The following is a 26663-nucleotide window of genomic DNA, read 5'->3' as shown; positions in this document are numbered from 1 at the left end:
TTATTTTTTAATGTGGAATCTACTCAGCATGTGATTTTGACAAAAATGTAAATTGTATTGCTCTTAACATATTGTTATATATGATTTTGATAATAATTCTTTCATTATAAACAACCGGAAGTAACCGATATCATTTCGAAAGCAGTCGCGGCAAGTCTAACATAACAATGACAGCTGCACTGTAAACAACGCATTTATTTAATGGCAGAATGGCCTCACAGGTATAGCGACAGTTAAAAGAGATGTCATTTTCTGATAACATTCGATTAGCTGTCATACATACAGGTTGCTATACGGCTAACAAGATTAAATGGAAACGCAACCAGGTTGTCCAGTTGACTCGACTGTGCACAAGTTTGGACGTGTTTTACGTAGACCGCAAGCAACATTTGCTCGCATGTAGGCACATGCTTTTCGAAGAAACATCGTCTCTTTCGAAACCATGCACTAATTTACCAAAATAATTATATCAGTGCACTTATGTTTGTTTAGCAGGAGTAGATTAGCTCACTGACTGTTAAGATGCATGATTAGACAGGAACGAGCTGGACACTCACCGGTTACACATATTTGGTAAATTATTCTCAGATGCTCTGTTCAGCTGAAATTCGAACTACAGGAATTACAGTAATAGGGCCACAGTGATTTCTAGTTTTGCATCGGATGGATAATAATGGATACATATTGTTGATGCATATGATTTTTTTCAGGTTGATACAAGCAAGTGGTTTGAATTAACTGAAGATTCAGACTCGGATGATGGCCATCAACATAAACATCATGTGACATGTCCTTCTGTTGACTGGGACTATGATCCAAAGTCAAGTCTCCGTCTGAGTGACCCAACACTCAGTCAACACACACTGGAGCAAAGTCAATTGTTTGACTCTTTTGGTGACAAGTCCAAACATTCAAAAGTTTGGGACCCAACTCTCAGTCAGTATACCTTAGGAAAGAGTCAGTTGTCAATGTCTTCATCAAACCAGGAGAAAATGGATACCACAGGCTGTAAAAAGGTGGATGTTGAAAGCTTGAACTTGCAGGTAACAGATTTTCTTTGTAATCAATGTGGTCTCACTACATAATAGTATCATTGCGTCCTCCTTTACTTCTTAATGTGGACATGATGAAGTTATGGACAATATAACAAATCACATCAAGTGTATTATGCATGTTGTGTATATGTTATTTGTAGGTGTTTGAAGTTGTTTCAATCTCGAACTTGTATAGGTTCTCAATGTATCTTGATGCAATATATTGCATCCATTCCTCATACAAGTTATAACAGATCTAAATGATGTTTAACATGAGTCCTGTTATGCAAATATAAATAATATCTATGGCTATATATTTTTTTAATCAACACTGAGATTTCTTGTTCCATCTACTCAGATATCACATATTGGTAAGAGTTCCTTATGTACCCCCCAACTCATTTTTAACTATAAACTATAGACTAAACTATAGTGTTTGCTCATCACAAAAATTGGCGGGAACTCTTTCCTGAGCCTATGTGTTCTTATGCATGCAAGTGGAACTGGTCTTCAGTAAGCCATGCTTAATGAAAGAAGTGACTAACAGCATCGGGTGGTTAGGTTTGCTCAATTGGTTGATGCATGTTATGGTACCTCAGTTGTGTAGATCAATGCTCAATCACTGGATTGTCTGGCCTAAACATTAATATTAAGAGACCCCTGTCATATAGCAGGGGTTTTCCTTGATGTGGTATTAAATAATGAACTATCGGATTCTAGCCGAGCTGTTTGATGATGATGAATCGATGATTATGATGATGATGATGATGAATTAAACATCAAGCTGCCCTTGACATTCTTAGTTATAAAGTGACTGTTCAACATGTTCAATTTATAAGCAGTTAAGCTACATTTAGTTCTATTTCCTGTTCAAGGTATTATTATTGATACAATCACAAATGACAGTCATTACCTTCATTTGACAAATTGTATGGTGATTATGGTCAAGATGGTCAAGCTGATGGGTTTTGAGACAAGTTAGATGTTGACATGGTGACCCTGATGTGTGTTGTGTTCAGTTTCAGACCCTTCTGGCTGATGACAGTCAGGATGACGAGTCCACTCAGCTGTCGTCTGCTTCAGACCAGCAGCTTGGTTCATCCATGGATGATCCTTGGAAGTCAACAACAGAAGCTTCTGAAGGTACACTTACATTGACATTTCAAAATCGTTGTTACATAGTCCATTGACATTGACATTGACAATTCAAAATCGTTGTTACATAGTCCATTTTGAATAATGCATCATCTACTGACTTGTTATTGTATATTTACCCAATATTTGTGAGATGTTTCATAGTGGATTAGTTGCAACACACATTCCTTGCTGTCTTCATACGATTAGACTGAAATGCTGTTCAAATAATTTCAAAGCAGTATTCGATCCTGCTTTCCTAGATTGTTAATAAATGTTAATGATCATGTTGATATAACCATAAATTTAACAATTCAATCAGGTTCTTAGCTTCATATGTATTCAACATGTTCAATCACATCATTGCGAATGATACAACAAAGATTACAAACTTTATCTTTGCTTGGTCTCCTGTTTGTTTGTAAAATGATTAACTATAGTTATGAAGAAAACGTGTTGTCTTTAACTACTTTGAGTAGTGTATAAACTCCTCTGTGTACACTAGTGTTGGGAATAAATCTCATAATTGATGATTGGTTCATTACAACGATCAATCATCGAAAATAATTGGTTAGCGTCATTTATCCAATTTTCCTGGTTATGTTTGTTAATGCACAAAAAATAAAGAAAAAACATGTAGTTCTTTCGTTTTCTTTGCAAATTGCACAAAATGCATTTGCAAATTTCACATCTTTAAAGGATGACTAGTATGTTAGGAACATGAAGTTCATGGAGTCTTTAAAATAAATTCAATCATGAATTGGAAGAGCTTGTAGTGCTAATGAAATCTATCAGACAAAACCAACCTTGTGAAAAATATTGTTACTGCAAACAAGTGTTCCAAATTTGTTTGTGTTCGATTATGAGAAAACATGATCGATTGCTTGGTCGTTTTGTCATTGCGACCAATCTTCGATTATTTCAATTAATCGGACCACCACTAGGGTACACTATATGTTTTGTAATTTATTTAATTTTGTGTTCAGGTGCAAGCTTGAGTGAGTACCCCCTGGAGAGCCTGAGGCTATGTCTGGACGACATGGGACAGTCTGACACAAAGGACAGCAGTGGTTGTGAGGAGGATGTCAACACTGCCATATCAGAAGTGTCGAAGAACTTCATCACAGGCAATCTCTCGTCCTACCCACTCCAGTGTGGAGATAGTGACTTGTCCTCTGATGATCAAAAGGTTCACCAGAAATCCATGGAAGGCAAATACCCTGAGACTGCCTTCGGCATGTCTGACAGCGACTGGGTGACGGAGTCTGACACTAATGTCAGTCCGAGGATGGAGAAAAGCAAGACAACGGAAAGCACCTTCACCTCGATGTCTTCGTTCTCCCCTCCCCTCTCTAGCACAGTTTTAACAAACATGAGCGTAGCCTCGGCTGCCCAGAATCATGGACTGTCTGTGATCCAGGAAGCTTCTGTTGACAACACTGCCAGCTTTAAGGAAATGCCCAAAGATCTGTCCACTGTGTCGACATCAAGAGGTAGTTTTTTGGGCAGGGATCATGAGACAAAATATCTTGACTCCATAAGCACAAAGCAGAGTTTATCAGTGCCATCTCTTGATAGTGTTAAATATGTCCAGGATCTGAAGGATCATAAGAATGAACTCCTTCAAGATGGAGGTTCCAGAAGTCAAGCTGCTGGGGCTGGATATGCAGATGAGTTTCTGTCCAAGTCGACAGAAAGGGAACGGAGGTTTGATGACAAGAGTCTTTCTTCCACATCAGTATCTACCAAGTTCAAGTCTTCAGATGCAGTACCCAGGACAGAAGGGACATTGTCATCTATGGATGATGGACAGTCACGGTATGATCCGTCTCATGTGGAGGCACAGAGGATGGGGTTGTCACAGGATAGGCTTAGACACAGTCTGGACAATCTGCCAAGCACTGTAGACCTAGCTAGGAAGTCTGAGATGATACTAGACAAGACTCTATCCAAGCTCAATCTAGGTGGATCAGGAGAGGGAAGACATTCATTCCCTCTGGCTGGCCATGGAAGTGTGGTTGGAGATGACTACAAACGACTCTCCCTGGGACGTCTTGAGAGTAATCTATACACTGCACCAAAATCTCATTCAAGACAGGAAGAGTTAGTGAAGACTCTGTCAGGGTCGACACTGTCGTACCAGAGTGATGAACTCACTCGCTCCATCAAGTCCCTGAGCTCCGAGGGCTCCAGCTCTGCTGCTAGTGATGAAGTTGCCAGACTGATGGCCAGAAGCGGTAGCTCTGCTGATACAACAATGTCTAGAGGAGATGAGCCTGACGCAAAAGATGGTTGTCCAGAGTCAACAAAAATTAATCTTACTCGTGAAGGAAGACGGTCTGAACCATCTCAAGAGGAATGTGATGTTGAATCTAGAGTCAACAAAGTCTTGGCTGAGACTGCTTATATTAACACATACTCTTCTGATGCTTTAGAAAACAGGAGTTCTAATTACAACACTCATTCCTTGCCTCTTCCTAGAGAAAATACCCAGATGACAGCTGACAATTATTCCCTCCCCCCACCCCCACCGGTTGTTCCACAGTCAGTCAGCTCTGACCTGCCTCTCCCACCTCCTCCCCCACCCCAGGGAGAGGAACTGTCTGCCAGTCTGGACTACAGGAGACTGCATCAGGACCTTCAGGAAATTCAGAACAGTTTGCAGAACAATCTCGACTTTGCCGACTCTGGGAATGAGTCTGTTCAATCTAATGATGTAGACAGGGAAAGGGAAGCTCGGACGCCTGTTGGTTCGGAAACTGGGAGTGAGATTGTTCCGAGCACCACTAACACACCTGAGCAGAGTCGCCGTCTTCTTTGGGATTATGGTGCAGATATTGCTTGTGAGGGAAATCAAAGTGGTCGGTTCACATCTAGAGACACTGACGCCACAGAAACTGACCCTGAAGATCATCCAAGGTCTTATGTAGATAGAGCTCAGGTTGCCCAGAATGTTGCTAAAAGACAGAGCTATAATTCGGAGGGTGAGGAGACTCATACTTCAGGTAGCAGCAACACAAAGGATGCAGCCCCAGCTCAAAGCACGGATGATGAACAGACAAGCAGGACGGGAACCCCAACCAATCGCAGTGTTGACAACATACTGTGTTCCTTCCGTGCCCAACGGTCTCTGATAGAGGCTCAATACTTGACCGGCATGGCAAGCCAGGTATCCCAGATCCTAGAGGGTCAGGACCCCCACAAACAGGCACATGGCATCCTTGACCAAGTCAACAGCCAGGAACAGGAGCTACTGACCAGACTGGCAAATCGACCTCCTCTTGATTCCAGCTTCACAGACACGTCTCTGAATGCCTCCAGCAGAAGTATCGTCCTCACGGACAGTGATGTCAGGAAGAGGCTGGAAATGTCGGGGCTTAGCTCACCCGACAGGAGCAGAACCTTTGGCCACGCGTCTTTTACTGAATTTTCGACTCCCAAAAAGATAAATAACCCTTTCGCAGCTTTCAGTAATGCCAAGAGTTTCCTTTCGAATCAGCTCCAAGAAATGTCCAATAAGACCTTCGACCACAGCATAGAGCTGAGGACACCACTGCGTCGTGTGGTTGAGTGCTACCCTCTGTACGGGTTCAGTAAGGATAGAGAAGATAAATCAGCAAGTTCAGACCCAGCACAGTCAGATTCCAGGACAGATACAAGACAGGCTTTGTCGACCGAGTCAGTGCACAGCAGAGGGGGCAGGTATGTTCTTGTACAAATCAATTTAACCCCACATGGGTACAATGTGTGAAGCCCATTTCTGGTGTCCCCAGCTGTGATATTGCTGGAATATTGCTAAAAGCTGCACGACACCATAACTCACTCTTCAGTTAAATTCCATACTTGAATTGTTGAACATGTGATATCACAATACACAGCAAGATAGTAAATGGCTGAGTATGTGGGACATTTTCAATATGGCTGCCATGGAGGCATGTTTAAAGTCAGATCAGACGACATAAGCTCACTTGACTTTCAACTGTGCATTAATCTACAGCATTATGTGTAACATGTCAAATACCGTAATAGGATAGACATGATTGCCACAACACTCTATGTTCTAATTCTCCACATTATGGTAATGGTAACCATGGTAACTGCATTAGGAATTTCCATGATTACAAAGCTGATTTATTAATACATTTGAAAGACTTGATGGAATTGAGATTTTATGGATATTTATGGAATTTTCTGGAATTTGATCTTGTGAGAATGTGATACTGTAAACCACTTACAAATGTTACAAATCACCTGATTTTTTAATATTACTGCCGTTAGTCTGTTGTGCCATGTATTTGAGTAAGTATATTTTCTGTATGGTGATATCTTATCTTTTACAACGTTATCCATGTTTAGGGGCCGACCAGAAGGTGTTTCACCAGAGGAGTTGCCGTCTGCCCCAGACTTGACCTCTGATACCTCATCCCACTCACTCACAGAAAGAAGGCTTGCATCATCCATGGAAAGGTGGGCCGAGAAAGCCAGTCTTCCGGTCTTCTTTTCCAAACATTTTTTTGAAATAATTTTTTATTTTGTTGCATTTTCACAGTAGCGCATACTCATTGCAATTCATAATAACTAACGAAAAAGTAAATGGCAACTTGAACAGTACTTATAAAAGGTGTCGGTATTTGAATTTATGGAGGCTGCATGTTTAGTTAGTCTATAATAGTCAGTTAGCTCCCTTTGATTTCTTTGAATTCTGGCACATTCTTTTACAAACATGTCAAGCACAAGTGTTAAAACTTGTTGCTGTAGACACAATTGAGGTCATCCGATAAAATCTTTTTCTCACCATTTTCACCATTTTAAAAATAAAAACAGTTTTTACAGTGTTATTTATTGAATAAATTGGTTTGAGAATTTAAGCAGTTGTGTTATTTGAAACCAGTTTGTGTTATTTGACAGAAATGTGTCAGAGAGGGATGTGACAGGTGACCAGCCCCGGTCTGGAACTGAATACGGTCAGACCCCGGCCAGTGTCCAGCGAGATAGTCCCGAGTCATCCCCAGTCGACTCGGACCTCAGTGGTGGTCAGCGCAAGGACAAGCTCCGGCCATACAGGTCAGTAGGGAAGACGGCCATGTTGTGATTGTACTGTTAAGTGACCTTGAAAATCTGAGAAAAATAACAATGAAAAATTAAATCAGTGGTAAATAATGCAGTACACCAAACACTGCTGCAATTCTATTTACAGTGTATGTTGTATTGTGATATGTACTGTGAGTTATTAGGAGCTCAAGTGTGTGAGTGATTGACTGATGTTCATGCAGATCCTACCAGATTATATATAAATCTGCATCAGTCACAGCCTTTGTTGTCATGGATACAGGGGAGATAACTTGAGAGAAAAATCACTGCTCATTTGTGCCGGTTTTTTTCATTTATAAACTTTGAGGGAAACAATGTATCTGGGCTACAGTGTACCTGATAAGGGGTCATTGCTACATTGGTTTTAACTGGCCATGAAAATAATGAAAGTTTAGTAAAATTGTACAACAGCAGTGGCGTTGATGGGGAACAGTAATTGACAGAGACTACTGATATATGAGCTGTGATTTACCATCTGTGGTTCAAATAATGCAGAGGGCGGTGGGGTAGCCTAATGGTTAAAGCGTTCGCTCGTCACGCGGAAGACCCGGGTTCGATTCCCCACATGGGCACAATGTGTGAAGCCCATTTGTGGTGTCCCCCGCCGTGATATTGCTGGAATATTGCTAAAAGCGGCGTAAAACCATACTCACTCACTCACTCACTCAAATAATGCAGAGTCCTATAGACAACAGAAGATGCCTAGAAATCATTGGTTTGAAAACTTTGAAAATGTAGCCTGATCTACATATATCTTGTGTGTTGTGCTATTTTGTCATTGTGATAGAACATTTGTCTGTTTTGAGTCCCATATTAAAGGTTTCATAACATTATGTTAGACTGAGACTGTCATTTAAACCCAGCTTGTGTAACGTGTTTCAGACCTACTGGTAGTCGTGACCTGTATTACACAGAGAGTGACACAGGGTCGTTGACCGACAGCGTCACAACCATGGAGAGCACTCACACAGGTAAAATAATTTGTAAATGTAGCTGGCTTTTGAGAATGAGGGTTTATCGCCAGGTGTAGTGTTTTTATCTACAATGCAGGGTTCTAAGATTAATCCAAAGTCTGCTATTTTCATTTAGAATACAGGGTTTCCAGATTAATGCCTGGTTCGCTATGTTCATCTAAATTGTAAGGTTTCCAGATTAACCCATGGTCTATCATCTTCATGTAGAGAGCAAGGTTTCCAGATTAACCCCTGGTTTCCTTTGTCTTCGTTTGCAGGATCTGATGATGCCACTGCACCCTACTTCCCGCCTCAAGTGCTGGGTACCCGGGCGGATGCGTCCACCCAGCCTCCCACATCACGGAAATATCAACAACCAGGCATTCACATGGAACCATCTCTTTCAACAATAGAGGAGAAATCAGTTTCGGTATGAAGCTTATACATGAAATGTTTGATTCAGTATGACATTAATGTTTCTGCACCCAATGTGTATTAACCCAATATGCACCCGTTTGCATTGTTGATTCATTTCAGCTAGTGTTTAAAACTAAATAAATCGTCATCCCTTGGTTTGTTGATAGATTGCCTTAAAACAGGTTGTGAGACTTGATACAGAGTTGCACAGTCAACACCAGCTTATACAGGCATCTTAAAGTGAATTTCTGTTGATTTGTCCATGTTTTTCAGGATGAAAGAGACAAAATACCTATGGAGAGTAGTTGTACTGACTTGGAGAAGGTTGAAAGCCGGGATGTGAGACCAGAGAGATCAAGAGATCAAATGCGACCTCCGAGTCCTCGAGACACTTTCAGTAAGACGAGTACCCAATCCGCCCTGGAGGTTGACTCAGGAGTAGGGACGAAGAGTAACTTCACCACAACCACGATGACCGATACTTTGCAGGTGAGAGAGAGAAGAAATCAGATGGAGCTGACAGAGGATGGCAGGAGGCAAAGTTGACAGTGTAGACTATGGTTCTCGTTCAGACCAGCTGGTGAAGGACGGGACATATCGAGCCACCCTGAAGGTGTTGCATACCCGTGACGGACAAGGGTCAGGGTCAGATAGGAGAATAGAAAGTAGATCACAACTTCAGTTTGAAGAAGAAAGGTCAAGGTCAGATGAAAACTTGCCATGGACATCATCTGGTAGCCAGATGGAGGATAGACATGCAATGTCACATTCTGAGAATCCCCAAAGTCACGTTATGGAGGGTAGGTCACAAGGTCAGATTAGCGATAGGCGGTCAGGTTCGGGACTTAACTTTGGAGGGACATCTTCTGGTAGTCAAATAGATGATAGACGTTCAGCATTGCCCTCAGAGAGTCGCTCCAGTCAAGATTTAGAAAGTAGGTCACGGCAAAGTGGAGTTCACGGGACAGAACAGTATGGAAACAGAAGGAATGTGTATGATAGCCGGTCTGGACACACAGGAGCCTCAAGATCTAGTGATAATGTTCACAGTAATGGTAGCCAGGTCTCTGAGCAATATGTTGAGTACAGATCAACTGTCAGAGATGTACCTGACCGGGACTATAATGAGGGTAGGTTAAGGTCAAGGTCAGATGGTGACCTCATTGACAGGCAGCCCAGGCCAGCATCAGCTGCCCGAGATGGTCAGCTTCCTGAACCACCTGCTTCACCGATCCACCCACATTCAACACTGAGAGACTCAACGATGAGATCCGATCCAAGACACTCCACAGCCATTGACACTAGCTCTGACCAGAGGAATGGCAGAGGCAGATTCGAAGATAACCACATTCCAATGGAAGAGTAAGTTTAATAATCTGTGATGTATGCTGAAAAAATACTACTTAACATGATTAATATGCATAAAAATGATGTTCTACCTTTTATTAATATTTACTTTGGCGCTTGAGACGCTGCAGCAGATAGGTCGCCATGATGCAGAGTCTAGTATGACTGATACACCTGAACCCTCGCCAGTCTACTGCTGTTGGCCGAATTCTCCCCGTGTGGTGTTCCGCTAGAGTGGTGGAGAGGCGGGACGTGAGTCCGCCATCTCCAAGAAGCGCCCTGCTTCCCCAGACATCCCATCGCCGCAGCCAGACTAGAGGTTTTCTACTACATCTCTACAGCCGGATTTGGGCCTGTATGATGATCAGCCGATCATCATACCTGATGTACATCAAAAGAATGACCGATGTCGGCAACAGTGATGTCAGCGCAGATCAGCATGCAGCCTGATGTACCAACGCTGATATTCGATGATCTTCCTGAGGGTCCCATCGCTACTAACACTCAACGCAGACGCCGCTGACACCGAGGGCAGCGCTGACATCTGAGGGGAAATCAACGAAGTCTACTAGGACTTTCTCAACCCGAGATTGTTCCAGCCGCAGACCTGACGCTTCTACGATGATCAGCCATCATCATCCCCCGACATACGCCACAAGAAGCGACCGGTGACAGCTACAATGACATCAGCAGAGATCACCATGCAGCCTGATGCCTCTACACTGATGTCGGACGATATTCCTGTGGACCCTCTCCATTAACACCGCGAGATAAGGCACCGACGACCTCTTCGCCGCAGTCCATCCCTGAGGACCTGATGCGCAAATTATAACCATGATGGAGGATCGCTACAGACTGCAGAAGCAGGGACCGAGCCTTCGCTGAAGGCTCCAACGTAGACAGCACCCCAGAGGCACCCCCAGTCCAACGTGAAAGCAACCAGGACGATGTCACCTTCGCTAAGGAAGTCACGGACCACCTTGACGAAGGACCTAGATGTACAGCCTTCGCTGGAAGCCTTCGCAGCGGCGGATAGATCATCACCTTCTTCGGGTTTCATCCCTAGATGTGGACTCGACCATCAGACATCACGGAAGCCTTCGCTGAAGGTCATATCGTCGCTCTCCGACCGACGCCAGAGGAAGCTTCGCCAAGGCATTCGGCGACACCTGAATCCAGATCATCATCATCTAGAAGGACATCGAGGGACTACACAAGAGCTCAGCTGGTTATCAACGCTCTCCTCACAAGTCTCCAGAAAATCAACCCATAGACAAGTTGATCATCAATATCAAGAATAAGAACTACAATCGTGAATTGGTTCAGTTGAATCCATGACGAGACGTATGTTCTTGGCCTAAATAGATCTAGAACGATCAATGAGACACTTATCACCAGACTTCAGTAAACACGACTTCTGAAGATGATAAGATGATCCACTCGGCCCTACTTATGCAGAACCAGCTAGTCCCAGGTCAGCCTCCGCTGGCGAGCTAGAGCCTCACCAGCTACAAGGGACATCGCTGAGAAGCGCCACGACTTCTCGCGATCCTGTTAAACACAGAGGCCGCTCATGGCTAAGCGCTCATATATATATATATATATATATATATAATCGGGTTTGATTCGATACCTTCGCCAAGGTCGCCAAGGCTAAGTGGCTCCAAGTCTACTTCACTCCAGAAGGGATACTTCGAGAGCTTCGCTAAGTCTCCAGAGTTCACCGAGGAAGTCCTCCAAGGTCTCCATATACTAGCCACTCGGCCATATATAGCTACTCGTCAGTCCGTTTCAAGACATTCGCATAAGTTGTCTATCAACTGTATGCCAGATGCCATCTATAAGCCTCCGCTGAAGACAATTGCACAGGCTATTTACAACACAGAACGCCGCTGTATTAATTAGTCAACGACGCTTCATAGATCTTCACAGAAATCAACTGTTCCGTGATAGATGGCTAGAATATGTAACTCGGACGACGCATACGATTATCTACATGGACTATTACGCATATCTGCAGACAATTCAATATTGAAATTGAACAGCAGCCTTGTTACAGCTTAGTATAACTCATAATCGCCAACTTTTCTGAGAAGAAATATGTACAACAAGTTCAGCTTTAATTCTACAATTATGACGATACATTCATGTATACAGTCTACAAGCTGACAACTTGCAAGGTTATTGTACCTTTATATAAGGAAGTCGGAATTAGATTCAAACTGAAGTTACTTTCACGACAGCCAGGAAAATAACCTACCCAGCATTAATATTACAGAGCTTTAGGTATTTCGCACCGAAGGTTGCTGCTGCTTACCATTAACCTCAAACACGTGGTCACCGGGTAACTTCGAAGCTACGTGAAGTGTGAAGACCGACGATTATGCTAATATCAACGACGGCAAGATTTTATACAAGGTTTTTTCCTGCTACACCGGTGACATCACAGCTGGTATTCTACAGAATCAAAATGCCTTGTTCTGATTGGACCGCTGATGGACAACGACTCCACGAGAGGTCGATCTTAATTCACAGTTCAAGACTTACGCCACAAGTGACAACTATATATCAGTGAACGAGCAAGCCTCCTTACAGTCCAGTTAACCTGAACCTTCATGATTGGGCTGCTTTCTTCAGGTTAGAGGCCTCCCCGTCAAGTTAGGACGAGAGCACGCAGTCAGGCTTAATTTACATAAAGTTCAACGAGGACAGACACACCTGGTTGTGCACCTACATCGCCAAGAACCTCGCGCAGCTTAATTACCTAGACGACGGATACAAGTTGATCTAAACCCACAGCGCCTCAGACTACAGTTGAATTTAATCATCAAGCTACTAACACAACTGGATGGTTAGTAAACCTACTTAAGCTTCTGATTGGAGAATTTAAACGGAAATTTCACGCCCAACTTGGGGATCTGAATATAGTACTCCAACACCTCACAAGTGAGGTTTATGAACACGCCTGATAATATACTTGGGCTCCATGATACGACATGATTCTATCAATGCGATGGCCAGCAAGAGCACTGTAAATTTATCTCCACCGAACCAAACAGGAAGGGAAAATGCAACAGATTATTTCCTCTATCTTCAACTTAGGCAGAATGAAGTCTCACGCACTATATCTCCGCTGGATCAGAACTGTCATACTATGTGCATACAAGACGGATGGACCCATCCGACCCTCCATGAGCTTTTAATACTCATGATATTAGAACGCTAACTTCTACAATTGATTTACACAAATGTTTTTGGAATAATGGAGGGTTTATTTCTGAGATCCGATATGGTGGTTGCCAACCATTATCTGAGAGATATCACCACCGAGGACGCCTCAGGTATCCACCAATCGATCCCATGGTCCTCAAAGACAACAATTGACAGTTCTCTCGAGAAGATAAGTCAATCTTACAGATTTCTACTTATCTTATAACAGTACTAAATAGCTACATGCTATATATAATTTGCTTAAGTTCCTTTTATCATCACAGTACTATGATTATTACATCATACAATATATAAGTTAACAACTCTACAGAGTTTGTTATTATATATTTACCTTAAGTTAATCATATCTTAAGAGTAGTACTATGGTAACATGATAATGCATTAGCTAACAAACTCTACAGAGTTTTTGGCTATTATATAATGTAGCTTAAGTTATTTATATCTTAAGCATAGTACTATACTCATATTATAAAAATATATTAGCTATCAAACTCTACGGAGTTTTGCTATTATATAGGTAGCTTAAGCTTATTCATATCTTAAGCTTAGTAATACGTTTATATCATATAAGTATATTAGCTAACAAACTCTAAAGAGTTTTTTGCTATTTGGCTTAAGTGTCATCATATTCTAAGCAATATGGTTATATTATAACATGTATTAGCTAACAAACTCTACAGAGTTTTTGCTATTATATATGTAACTTAAGCTTATTCATATCTTAAGCGCAGTACTATGTTATATCATATAGGTATATTAGCTATCAAAACTCTAAAAGAGGTTTTTGCTATTATATATTTGGCTTAAGTTTCATCATATTTTAAGCTTTATGGTTACATTATAACATGTATTAGCTAACAAACTCTACAGAGTTTTTGCTATTATATATGTAACTTAAGCTTATTCATATCTTAAGCTCAATACTATGTTTATATCATATAGGTATATTAGCTATCAAACTCTAAAAAAGAGTTTTTTTGCTATTATACATTTAGCTTAAGTTTCATCATATTTTAAGCTTTTATGGTTACATTATAACATGTATTAGCTAACAAACTCTACTTGAGTTTTGCTATTATATATGTAGCTTAAGTTTAATCATATCTTAAGCTCTATGTTTATAACATAAAAGTATATTAGTTAATAAACTCTAAGGAGTTTTTTACTATATACATTTAGCTTAAGTCTATATAATATATCATATAAGTATTTTAGCTAACAAACTCTAAAGAGTTTTTTGGCTATTATACAATTAGCTTAAGTTTCATCATATCTTAAGCAGTATGGTTACATTATAAAATGTATTACCTAACAAAACCTCGACGGAGTTTTGCTATTATATATATAGCTTAAGTTTAATCATATCTTAAGCTCAGTACTATGTTTATAACATAAAAGTATATTAGTTAATAAACTCTAAGGAGTTTTTTACTATATACATTTAGCTTAAGTCTAAATTTATCTTAAGCTTAGTACTATAGTTACATTATAAATCTATTAGCTAATAAACTCTACAGAGTTTTTGGCTATTGTATATGTAGCTTAAGCATTATATCTTAAGCACAGTACTATACTCATATTGTAAAATATATTAGCTAACAAACTCTACAGAGTTTGGCTATTATATATGTAGCTTAAGTTAATTATATTTTAAGCACAGTACTATACTCATATTGTAAAAATATATTAGCTAACAAACTCTACAGAGTTTTGCTATTATATATGTAGCTTAAGTTAATTATATCTTAAGTACAGTACTATACTCATATTGTAAAAATATATTAGCTAACAAACTCTACAGAGTTTTGCTATTATATATGTAGCTTAAGTTAATTATATCTTAAGCACAGTATTATACTCATATTATAAAATATATTAGCTAACAAACTCTACAGAGTTCTGCTATTATATATGTAGCCAAAGCTTATTCATATCTTAAGCTCAGCATTATATCTATATCATATAAGTATATTAACTAACAAACTCTAAAGAGTTTTGCTATTATATAATTAGCTTAAGTTTAATCATATCTTAAGCTTAGTACTATGTTTATATCTTAAAGTATTTTAGCTAACAAACTCTAAGGAGTTTATACTCAGCATATTAACAAATTTAAGTCTATCAGTCTTAAGCATTGTATTAATGTTATATATACTTTATCATAATAAGTACATTGTAATAACCTTTATATGGCAGCTGATAAGTTAGCAGCAGGAATTCATCAGTTTAGTGCCTTTATGAAGTTCCCATAGGGTTATTACAATCATCACAGATCAAATCACTAATTATTAAAATCCAAAGTATTCTATTACTCCCACCTCCGTTCCGTAGGATTCTACAAGCAAAAGAGCATGAGTCAGGATAAGGAAAAATATGTAATTTTTAGAGTAAAATTGATATTTTATACAGTAGAACACGGATATAGCGAACACGGATATACCGTACAAATGGATATAATTAACAAATTTAAAAGTCCACAACAATCCTTTATGATATCATTAGAATTATAATGAATAACGAACTCGGTGAGTAGCTTAATTAACGGCTATAGCTTAACTGATTTACTACCCCCAAGCCTAATTAACAGCACGTGATTAGCTTAACTCACTCAGTGTCAGCTCAGTGTCAGCTCAGCCACTTAGCGGTATACATCAACCTTGTTGACGGCGAATCAACATATTGTTGAGATTGTTAAACATGTTCTAGCTAATGTCTGTGAATGATAAATTCAGAATTTTAATGTTATGTCAATATGCATGTACAAGAATAAAGATTTGTAGCCTCAGCATATACATGTCTCTACATCTCTATAATCCAAGATGGCGGTTAAATGTGAATAACGAAAACCGGATATAGCGAACTAAATTTCTTGGTCCCTTGGAGTTCGTTATATCCGTGTTCTACTGTACTTATCCTGACTAATGAGGTCAGCCCTCCCATCCTCCCCACATAACACTTTGGATTTCCCTGTAAATTCAAATGTTGGGCTCAGTATATGAGGAGAGAGTGAGGCACATGGGTGAAGGTGGCGCCCTCGTTTCCCGCGCTTGTGGAAAGGGGGTAACTCGTGGTGAGTACTAATTAGTGATTTTACATTGAAGGTAGCTTCAATTAGGGAGATACAAGTGTTTCCACTAAGTTCGCAAGAAGAAGAAGACAAGCAAAAGAGCATGAGTCAGGATAAGTATAAAATATCAATTTTACTCTAAAAATTACATTATTAAGTTAAAATATTGTTGCAAGCAATGTGGAGGGCTCCTTGGCTTTAGTTCTATCTGTTGTATTTGAGGGCTAGAAATCATTGTCCAAAACGGAGCCAGAACACGTTTCTGACAGGTGAGCAGATCTTCCAAATGCAGCCGGGGTCATGGGGGTCATGTAGGTCATGTAGGTCATGTAGGTCATGTACCTTTTAAGAAGTTCTGGAGAAGAAATAGTTCCCTCTTTAAAAGGCTGTATCTCAGTTGTTCTTGGGTCTACGGTCAAAACAATTTGTGTTCTGGAATCACCAATACTTCATCTACCATAGGCACAGTCTAAGTAAACTTAAGTGCAGTATTATTCGTTACACTGCTAGACTGAGTCTAACAAAACCTTATGGAAGGTCGCGTCAGCTAATCTTTTCAATTGACCAATCAGAACACAGCTTACCAAATCGCGAAGTTGACGTTCGCACATACCTTTTGAACTTTTACCTCGAAAAAAGTTTTGTACCCTCAAAGTTTTTCGCTCAAAGGTTATCTGATGCGACCTTCAACAAGGTTTTGTTAGTCTCAGTATAGAGGTGTAACGAATAATACTGAGCCTAAGTTTACTTAGACTGCATACTGGCACTTTTTGTGCAGAATGGTTACTGGACATCAGTTATGGAAAGTTTGGAATGTCTAGAGCTGGTGGTTCGAGCTCAGCACATTTTGGGAGCAAACTACTCAGAAAACTGCTGAAAAACATGGCCAAAAACTGAAAACAAAAATAACTGCCAAACGGTACATTTTAGCGATTTGACCTGTCCAGGCAAAATTGTTGGGAATTCGATTGTGCATCTGTACAAGAGATTTGGAAGTGTTGGAACAATTAGTTCTTGAGATATTTGCTGTCAAACTTTGAAATTTTGGAATTAATTTTGAATTATCTCCCCTTTGCTATTGGGCCTAGAGCCTAGAGATTTTTAAGGGGCATATCTTCACCTCGGTGGGCATCTGTGTGATTATTGTAAGCGATTCGGAGCATTGGTTTAGGAGGTATGTTGAGTACAAAAATAGGCAAAATAATAAATAATAATAATAATAATCAAACGATTACAATAGGTCTCCTGCCTAGACCTAGAGGCAAGGAGCCCTAAATATGTAGTTTATTTTGTGCTGAATGTTTTAAGTTGAAAATCAACACCCTTATTTTTGTAGGTTAAACAATTTGAATACAAGAAAAACCCATGTCAATTCAGACTTGTTTCAGATGTGTTGTACTCTGATGTCTGCCTAAACTTTATGCAGTTGTTGTAAAGTCTCTGCTCTCCTCTCCTGTAGTTTGCTTTGCGTAACTACTCTCTTACATGTTCTGGATTCTTGATTTCAGAGATCAAGGTCAGAGCTCACAAGGATCATCTCTGAGGAGTGGGAAAGATGGACGTCAGAGGTCATCAGATCGGAAGGATACCAGACAGAGGATGGAACAGAATCGAAATTCAAGGTGGGATAACTACTACCAATTGAGCAGACTTCACGACTAAATTTTATGGAATGGCTGTTCAATAGCCATGCTATGTTTTGCAGCACTTGAAGCATTTTTATATTTGATATTTTATCGCTGAAACACTGAAAAAGAATGGACCCTCAACCAGGGTAGTGAAGGGCCCAATATCTTTTATGTTGAAATGAGCATTGACATGAAGCACTTGTAGATACATAAGATTTTTGGGATATCAATGCCTTTCCTTCAGTTGTTTTAGCTCATGTGTTACAGACCTCCACCATATAGTTGGGATATTGCTGAGTGCGGCGTAAAACTAAACTCACTCACTCACTCTATCTCATGTGAGCCAGTGAAGTTGTCTGATGTTTGAAATGCTTCTTCCTTGTTACAGACGGGGACAGGTGGATATAAGTTCCTCTGAAGATGACGGCCTCCGAGCCATTGACCGGGCTCCTGTAAGTCGCCCAGCCCAGCTACTGAGGGAGACGTTAGAACAGGAGGTAGATCCAGCTGTCCCTGTAGACATCAATATCCTGTGGCAGAGGTTCCAGGAGCTAAACCAGACTGACAGTGACACGTCCCTCAATACAACTCTCATGGAAACCCTTGCCCAACTCCTTAGGAACCCAGCTAGGCATCTGGTCAAATCCTACTTTGAAGACCAAGAGAAGCAGAGAAAGACCAGAGAGGAGAAGACGTCTGAGGAGAGGGAGAAGAGGAGGAGCCAGAGGAGGAGTCAGAGGAACATCAGCGAGTCAGAGATAAATGGGAGCTACTCCGAGGTGATGGAGAAGGGGAGTCCGGAGAAGAAGGCAAAGACTAGTTCTGTGAGGAAGATGAATAAGAAGAATGCTGGTGAACGAACACAGGAAGGGGTGGAGAATCTGTATTCAATCCCGGAGGATATGAGCTTCGATCAGAGAAGGTACAAGAAGATGGACAGTCTCATTGATCCTAACATGGAGAAGTTGAGGGAGAAGATATGGCGACAGAAGGAGAAGATTGAGCGAGAGCAGAGGAAGGAGCTGAAACGGATGGAGAAGCTGGTGAAGCTTGAGCAGCTGTTGTCGGCAAAGAAGAAGGGGAAGATCAGTGAGTCGACTTTGTTGGATCAGCTGGAGTACATCTCTACCACGTCTGCTCCTACGGATTCCATGGAGGACATGACAGAATCAACGCTGACCATGTCTGGAGTAAATAGCGAGATTCTCACTGATGACAGCACAACCGCTAAGGATAGCAGCATTGAGATGCAGATGATAAAGTTTGCTCGGAATCAGCCTCCTTCTGAAATATATGATGCTGGTTTTGGAGAATTTCAGCAAACTGTTCAGATGGACATTGACAAGAATGGGAAAAGTAAGAAGGCAGAGAAGGTTCGGACCAATCAGAAGCTGAAGGAACAGTCCAAAACAGCGATAAAAGTAAGCGGAGTTCTAAGGATAGGTCGGTTAATGAGACTGAATCTCTGTATGATTTCCGGGAAGTTGATATTCAGATCCAGGAGAGGCCTAGACACGTTGACTCCTCGCCAGATAGTAACCGGAGGGCAAGGTCGACATCTCGAGGACGGACGCGGGATGCTGCTACAAACTATCCATCACCTTTGTCCCGAAGTCCTGTGAGTCCTCAGAGACACAAACAGAGGAGGACAAAGTCGGAGGGCATTCAGACAACACCAAATCTTCATCGATATGCATCAAAGACAAGGTCACCCTCACCAGGCCGTAGAGCAAAGCAGGTACAGATGAGTGCGCCTTTTGCTATGAGAGAAAAGACAAGCCGGAGTAAATCTCCGCCATACTCTCGCTGCTTCACGCCTGAGTCCATGGGAACTCAACACTCAAGACAGAAGAAGAAGAAACTACCAGCCAGTCCAAGTAAGTGTTTCATAGTACCAGTCAGTGCATTATAGTGCCAGTCAGTGCTTTATAATGCCAGTCAGTGCATTATAGTGCCAGTCAGTGCTTTATAATGCCACTCAGCATTTCAAAGTATCAGTCAGTGCTTTAGTGCAAGTCATCCACATCCATATATAGGCAACCAGTGCTTCATAATGCCAACCAATAGTGCCAACCAGTGCTTTATAATGCCAACCAATAGTGCCAGTCAGTGCTTCATAATGCCAACCAATAGTGCCAGTCAGTGCTTTATAATGCCATCAGTGTTTCATAGTGCCAGCCAGTTCTTCATAAAGGCAGTCAGTGCCAGTCATTGATTTGATCATTTGAAATGATTAAATGATACAAGTTGTAACAACCAAGAATGGTCATATTTACAATATACCTTGACTACCTGAAATGTAGCAACAGGGAACAAAGAGACCAGAACATGATCTTAATCTGTATACCTTTACAGATAAATCTTTGGATAGAGTCTTTGACAAAGTATTTGAAGTATGTGATTGGATTAAGTGATTGAAAAAGGGAGTAGGTGGATGTAAGAAGACAAGAGAATGAGGACTGAATGCATGACAGTGATTACATGTTGGACAGGGTGTAAGTGCTTAGGGACCGCTCATAATTTATGGCTGGGGGTGGGGGTGGGATGATGATGATTTTATGGAGAAGCATGTACAATGTGAATGAGCCCCCTAAAATGTATGTACAAAGTAAGTGACTCCCCTGCATGTCATGTACAAATTCAATTAAACAACCCAAATAATTTTTTAAAATATTTTTATGTACAAAATTGCTAGAAAAACAGTACAAAAAAACAACCCCCTCCCCAGTACATGTGTACAAAATTGATGACCCAGCTACCTCCCCTCAAAATCATCATCCACCCAGCCATAAATTATGAGCGGGAGGTGAAGGCATAATTAGGACATCAAGCATTTGAAGTAAAATAGTGTTTATGGGAGGTGAAGGCATAATTCCATCAAGTTTTAAGTAAAAGCAGGATGTTTTGTGATGTCACAAAGGACATTTCTTCATGTGAAACCTGTTCAATTCCAGAGGGCATTGCTTGGTATGTGGAGGTGAAGGAGCCTCGCCCCTGGAGACAGCCCCTGAGGGAGAGGCAGGAGTATGGCGTGAAGCAGGCGTGGGAGGCCCCGGGGAGCAAGTCTCAGTGGCAGACGGCACAGCCCCAGGACATCATGGAGGAGGATGAGGAGAACCAGGGGTACCAGGAGACCGTGGTGGACAGGATACAACAGCCAGACCTTCAATCTAAGCTCATTGAGGAGGAGTATACGTTTAAGAAGTCACAGTCTCTGCAGGTTTGTCTTTGGATGAGGTGTTGTTTAAAGTTAGAGCTATTCTGGACTCATGTGTGTGTGATGAATATGAAGTATGGATAACATAGGTAGTCCACTTCACTGAATCATATGAATTTGTGAACAATTGATTCAATATCCAGAAGTACTGGACTGAGTTGTTTCTTCCGCAGAAGTTGGTTCGTTCTTATCTGTGCGTATTTTAAGGATAATGTAAGTTATGTTGTTTGAAATCACGAAAAGTCTTCAATGTCATTGATGCGGCACACTCATAAATACACAGAAACATGCATGCATACAGACACACAGATTAAGCCATGACGTAAAACCCTGTCTTCTCTCTGTCAGGATGCCTTCAAACAGAAGATGCAGAACTTCATATCTCAGTCTCGGGAGCGGCAGAAGCGGATGGCCTTGGCAGCAGATCACCGCCACATGCAGGAAGAGCTAAGGCTGGAGAGGGAGAAGATCTTCCCCGTCCAGAGGAAGCACGGGACCAACCTTGATGTACATCCATACAGTGGTAAGTCATTGAGAAGAGTGAGAAGGCCTTGCCCGTTCAGAGGAAGCACAGGACAAAGCCTAAGTCCAATCAATATAACCATTTCCAATTGTGTTTCTCATCTCTTACTTGCATTCAGGAATTAGAATTAAATGTACCAAAATGACAATCACTGAATAATTCTTTGATGGTGCAAACTTATTCTAATTTCCAGAACATTTGTATCAGCCAAAGCGACGTGTGTTCACCAGACAGGAACAAAAGGATCACACTCAAAGGTGAGACACAACAGATTAGTCCTCACCATAGATTATCACATTGACACCAGACTGACCATCGACCTCCAGCTTCTTAGAAACCATGGACCGAGGAAACTAAAACTTGTGATACCTGTTCTGACCGACAACAAAATCTGATACCAGCCATATAACAAGTACAGATGGACTTTCCTTCCTGAGTGTTCTTTAAACAGAATGTCATGTTTGATAGTCAGCAAGATGAGTCAATACGTGGTCTGAAGTCTTTTGCAGTGAAGATTTATGAGCCAGCTTTTAATGTGTGGATTGGACTGTTTCCTAAGGGTTATCTCATTATGTCCTGTAGAATATTTTGTTTTCCTCACTTAGATCTTTTAATGTTAACCCATCTGTGATGTCATCTTTTTATGTAGCATTTATTCAGAGTATTTTAACATTTTCCTTCCATTGTTTACTGCGGGTCTCTCTCAGTTCATCTCAAATCTAAAATAGACAAAATTGTTAACACTGCAAGTAAAATCGCTGGAGTCAGATTTGAATGTTTATCAAATATATGAGCTGCAAATCATTGAATCAAGCTGTCAAAATCATATCTGACCGTCACTTCACTACTTAAATTCGAATACAACCTTCTCCCTTCAGGTACAAAGTTCCAATTGTGAAAACTAAGAGAGCCTGTACATCCCTTATTCCAAGTACCATATCAATCAAAGAATTTATGTAAATATGTTTGGTATCTCTCTAATGTGTCAGTAGCTCTGCTGATGTAACACAAAATCCTGAAAAGGCATTAAAGTATTATTCTATTCTATTCTATTCTAGTATACTTCATTGTCTTGTAGAATATACAAGCGACTGCCGGAAGTTATGAGGAGAGAAGAAGATCGAAAGCGAGAGAACCAGTATCGACTGAACCGACTCAAGTCAAAGGTTTTCACCAAGGTGAGGCAGACACTGCTGGAGCTGAAAACCATTTGATATTGACTTTGGAATCACGTTGTTTGAATTGCCTTGTCTCTAAACCCATGCTTGGCATAAGAGGTGACTAACCGGATCAGGTGGTCAGACTCACTGACTTAGGTGACACGTCATCGTATCCCAGTTGGGTAGATCGATGCTCATGCTGTTGATCACTGGATTGTGGGGTCCAGACTCGATTATTTACAAACTGCCACTATATAGCTGGAATCTTGCTGACTGTAGGGTTAAACAACAAATTATGTTAAGGAATGCTAGTTAGACCTCCTTTTAAAAGATGGAGGACTTGTGACAGTACTCTACCAGGATGTAATGGTGAAGTTGCATGAGCAAAGGATGAGATGAAAATCAGTCCTGTTAGCCGATTATCCCAGATAAACATTGTCACAAGTCTTTTACCCATTTTCAACACAGCATGCATAGCATACAGGCGGAAACAGTGAACGCTTGCACATAAGGCACTTTGAACTTTGAACTTTGCATGCAAGGCTCCCAAATCCTGGTCCATGGTGTCTCGAAGTGCATACTGTTGTTTAAGTTGTAAGTATTGGGACATAATTGTCCTGCACATGAACCAAATGACCTATTGGACCTTGGCTGAGTGAGAATATTCATCATTGCTTTCAGAATCCTAAACCATAGGGATGGCCAAACTAAGAATATATACTTGGTTATAGCTAGTTTATGCTTTTGAATATCTAATTGTAGAATAAAATATTAATAAGATAGACATATGAATTTATTTGAACATTACTGTCAGCAGACCATTCAACAAAAGAAATCAAGAATCAATAAAAGCAGTAGGATCATATAAGTTATCGCATCGTGTCTCGGGAAATACAGGGTTTTATCAGTCCCTCGTAAGGTTGTATTCCCCTACGCCGCGAGGGGAATACAACCTTATGAGGGACTGATAAAACCCTGTATTTCCCGAGACACAATGTGATAACGCATTTATCTAGCTGAATGTTTTGCTTCAATTTCATTCTCAATTGTTGTGGCAAAACGTTTCCTTGCTGCCATGTTGACAACAGCTGATCGATTGACCTCAATGCAGCGACGTTACTAAAGGCTTGGCGATGTACGTTTTTCTCACTTCGCGTGGTCACCGAGGCGTGGCGGGATAATATGACTTTTGTACTTCCTGCTTGCGGATCGTGACGGGTGTACATGGTATTTTATCAGAGTCACGTGAACCAATCAAAACTCAACATTCTTACATGAGGCTGGATAATAGGTTATAACAAATATCCTGACCCTCTAGCACAGTCTATAATATTTTATCACGTACATTAAACCATTCCATATTTGTGTTTCAGAGAGTGCAGAGACACGTTCTGATACAGGCTGGGAAGTACTGAGGGTGTTTACCCCGACAGCGTTACTGTGATATTGATATTTATTGTTTCGGAAACAGTTTTCTGTTGGTATGATAATCATGTACTAGAAAATAGCTCAATTATCACTGATTCACCTGTAGACTGATCAATAGTATATCATTACTCAGACCTTTGATCAACTTCACATATAGGGACAGTGACAACTGCTAACCTGAGATGTGTATTTATTACCTGAGATGTTAAGAGTAAATTTCGAAAACAAAACTGTATCCTTCATGAAAATTTATTCAACATTTCTCAGTGTACCTACAAATTGTATATACTAGTAGATCATATTCATAAATTAAAGATGGAGATCATGTGGTTAGAGTGCTATATTTATGTTATCTTATGATTAGCTTCTACAATGGAACCTTGTTAGTCTGGAAACTCTGCATTCTGGACAGTTCTAATGGGAATGTGTATATGAATACAAAGGATTTTACTTTCATATTGATTTGTTGGTGAGGATATTTGTTATTCTGGACAAATATTTTGGAAATGGAACTGTATGGATTAACAAGGTTTCATTGTATAGGAATGGTGAGTAATCTCCTTCAATGTTCTTCCGTCCATTCCATACTAACTGGAGACTAGTGTTTTCAGATTATTACTACAATGCATTTTCAGTAATGTAGTTTTATATATAAAGTGTACAATACAATATCAAATTTATTCAACTTGGCTTTGTTTTGTTTGAAGGATTGGGGCTCAGTCCAACATAAAGAACATGCTGAAATAACTGAAATATTGTTCTAAACAGCATGAGATCAAACTGACTTATTCGTACAAGGAAGTGACAGCATTTGTAGCTGGGAGTGAGTGATTGTGCTGGTGACGGCTGAATATTTCGGTTATATTATGGCTGGTCAGCTTTACAGATGGAGAGAACCTGATATGGTGCATGCCTAGAAATATTGTTATGGTGCTGACAAAACGGAATTAGGGTAAACTGATTCCTCGCACCGATTCCTGGCACACCAAAGGGACTTAACTCCGCACAGTGAATTGTGATACTGAGACAACTAGGTTACCAGTGAAGATGATGACTGATTCAGGAAAAGACCACAACTCGGGGAATACTCGCAGCATCTATTTATTTCCCATCTATAGGGACAGCACTTTCATGCTGAAAAACAATACAAATCTTTTGGTAAACTGCATACTTCACAGTTGTGCTCCGTCCTCGTCTACATTTACACAGGCTTGCTTCATCTACTTAAAACTCTTTTTGTGTCGACATCAACACAAGTTAACAGTTTTCCAAAACATCATAACAATCAGATATACATAAAGATTATAATTGAGCATTCACAAATGTTTCGGACAACTTGACTCATATTTGCTTAGACTTTTCCTGGCCAAGGCGGTTCTAATTAAATTAAATATATTACTCAAAAAAAGTTGAGGATCGCTTAATTCTTTCATATTACCATGGTGGTAGCTTGATTAACGGATGTAGTATGAAAGAATCGGATGACCTTGACCTTTTAGAGTATTATAGTAATCATGATACTATTCCAGCATGCACAGCATACTGGAGGTTGCCATGGCGACCAAGGTCAATATGCTCCACAAAATTGCATCCTTGCTCTGAGAAACTCCTATTGCAAACACATGACTGGTGAATGTCGGCTTCCAAATATGTATACTGAATAGGTTAAAGAATTTTGTGGTTTGAGGGTTGCCTACTATCATAAAGGATTATGTAAGGCATGCTCATGCTATCAATCAGTGGATGATTGGGTTGATTATTCTGCAGCAGTCCTATAACTGGTGTATTAAATGTTGAGTGCAGCATATTTATACTAAACAAGTTTAAGAACCACTGATTCTTTATCATTATTATTGTTCTTTAAATTCTTTTGAGTGGTATAAAAGAATAACAAACCTCAATCCATTTAGCTGTTGTGGTTCATTCTTTTGTTTTCACAAATTAACATTCCTTTGAATTTTTCAATAAAATTTTGTTATTCAAACTTCAAAACAACACATTAAAAATAATTTTCTGCTTTCTGCATGGATGTTCTAAGACTTGCTTTCTGATTGGCTGATCTACACAAGGATTGACTATATCACATACTTAGTGGTCTGCAATAGCCGTTTCTGCAAGGGTAATTGCAAGTGGAAATATGTATTCCAAGGTTGCCATGGTAACAAAAGACAGGATTATTGTACTTAATCAGTTCTTTGGCCAAGAAATGTTCTTTCTTGAGGCTCTCAACAAAGACTAATTCCCATTTCATACTTATAAGTGGAAATATGTATTCCAAGGTTGCCATGGTAACAAAAGACAGGATTTATTGTTATTAGAACATTTCTTGGCCAAGGAACTGATTTTCTAGTAGCTCTAATTCACATTTCATACAGTGAGATGTACATACAAGCACATTTGGAACATGATCTTTCAGTGCTTTAGGGTGTATCT

At 40.3% G+C, this 26663-nt stretch overlaps 1 protein-coding gene across 1 annotated transcript; it reads left to right on the top strand.

The window, feature by feature from the left end:
• Positions 1-137: 137 nt before the first annotated feature.
• LOC124271662 lies at positions 138-24910 on the top strand. Its single transcript, XM_046706821.1, is given in 18 exon segments — positions 138-221; positions 711-1043; positions 2054-2177; positions 3155-5870; positions 6525-6635; positions 7077-7232; positions 8142-8230; positions 8491-8642; positions 8903-9177; positions 9179-9991; positions 17783-17896; positions 18291-19522; positions 19525-19779; positions 20857-21122; positions 21468-21642; positions 21836-21899; positions 22721-22820; positions 24176-24910. Coding segments are annotated over 18 exon segments (7029 nt in total). The 5' UTR covers positions 138-209; the 3' UTR covers positions 24218-24910.
• Positions 24911-26663: the final 1753 nt, after the last annotated feature.

The sequence above is a fragment of the Haliotis rubra genome, unplaced genomic scaffold, assembly GCF_003918875.1.
Source record: "Haliotis rubra isolate DU_JTF1 unplaced genomic scaffold, ASM391887v1 Scf162, whole genome shotgun sequence".
In the NCBI taxonomy this organism is placed as follows: Eukaryota; Metazoa; Mollusca; class Gastropoda; order Lepetellida; family Haliotidae; genus Haliotis; species Haliotis rubra.
Note: the sequence above shows the minus strand (reverse complement) of the source record. Positions and strands in the feature narration are given on the sequence as shown.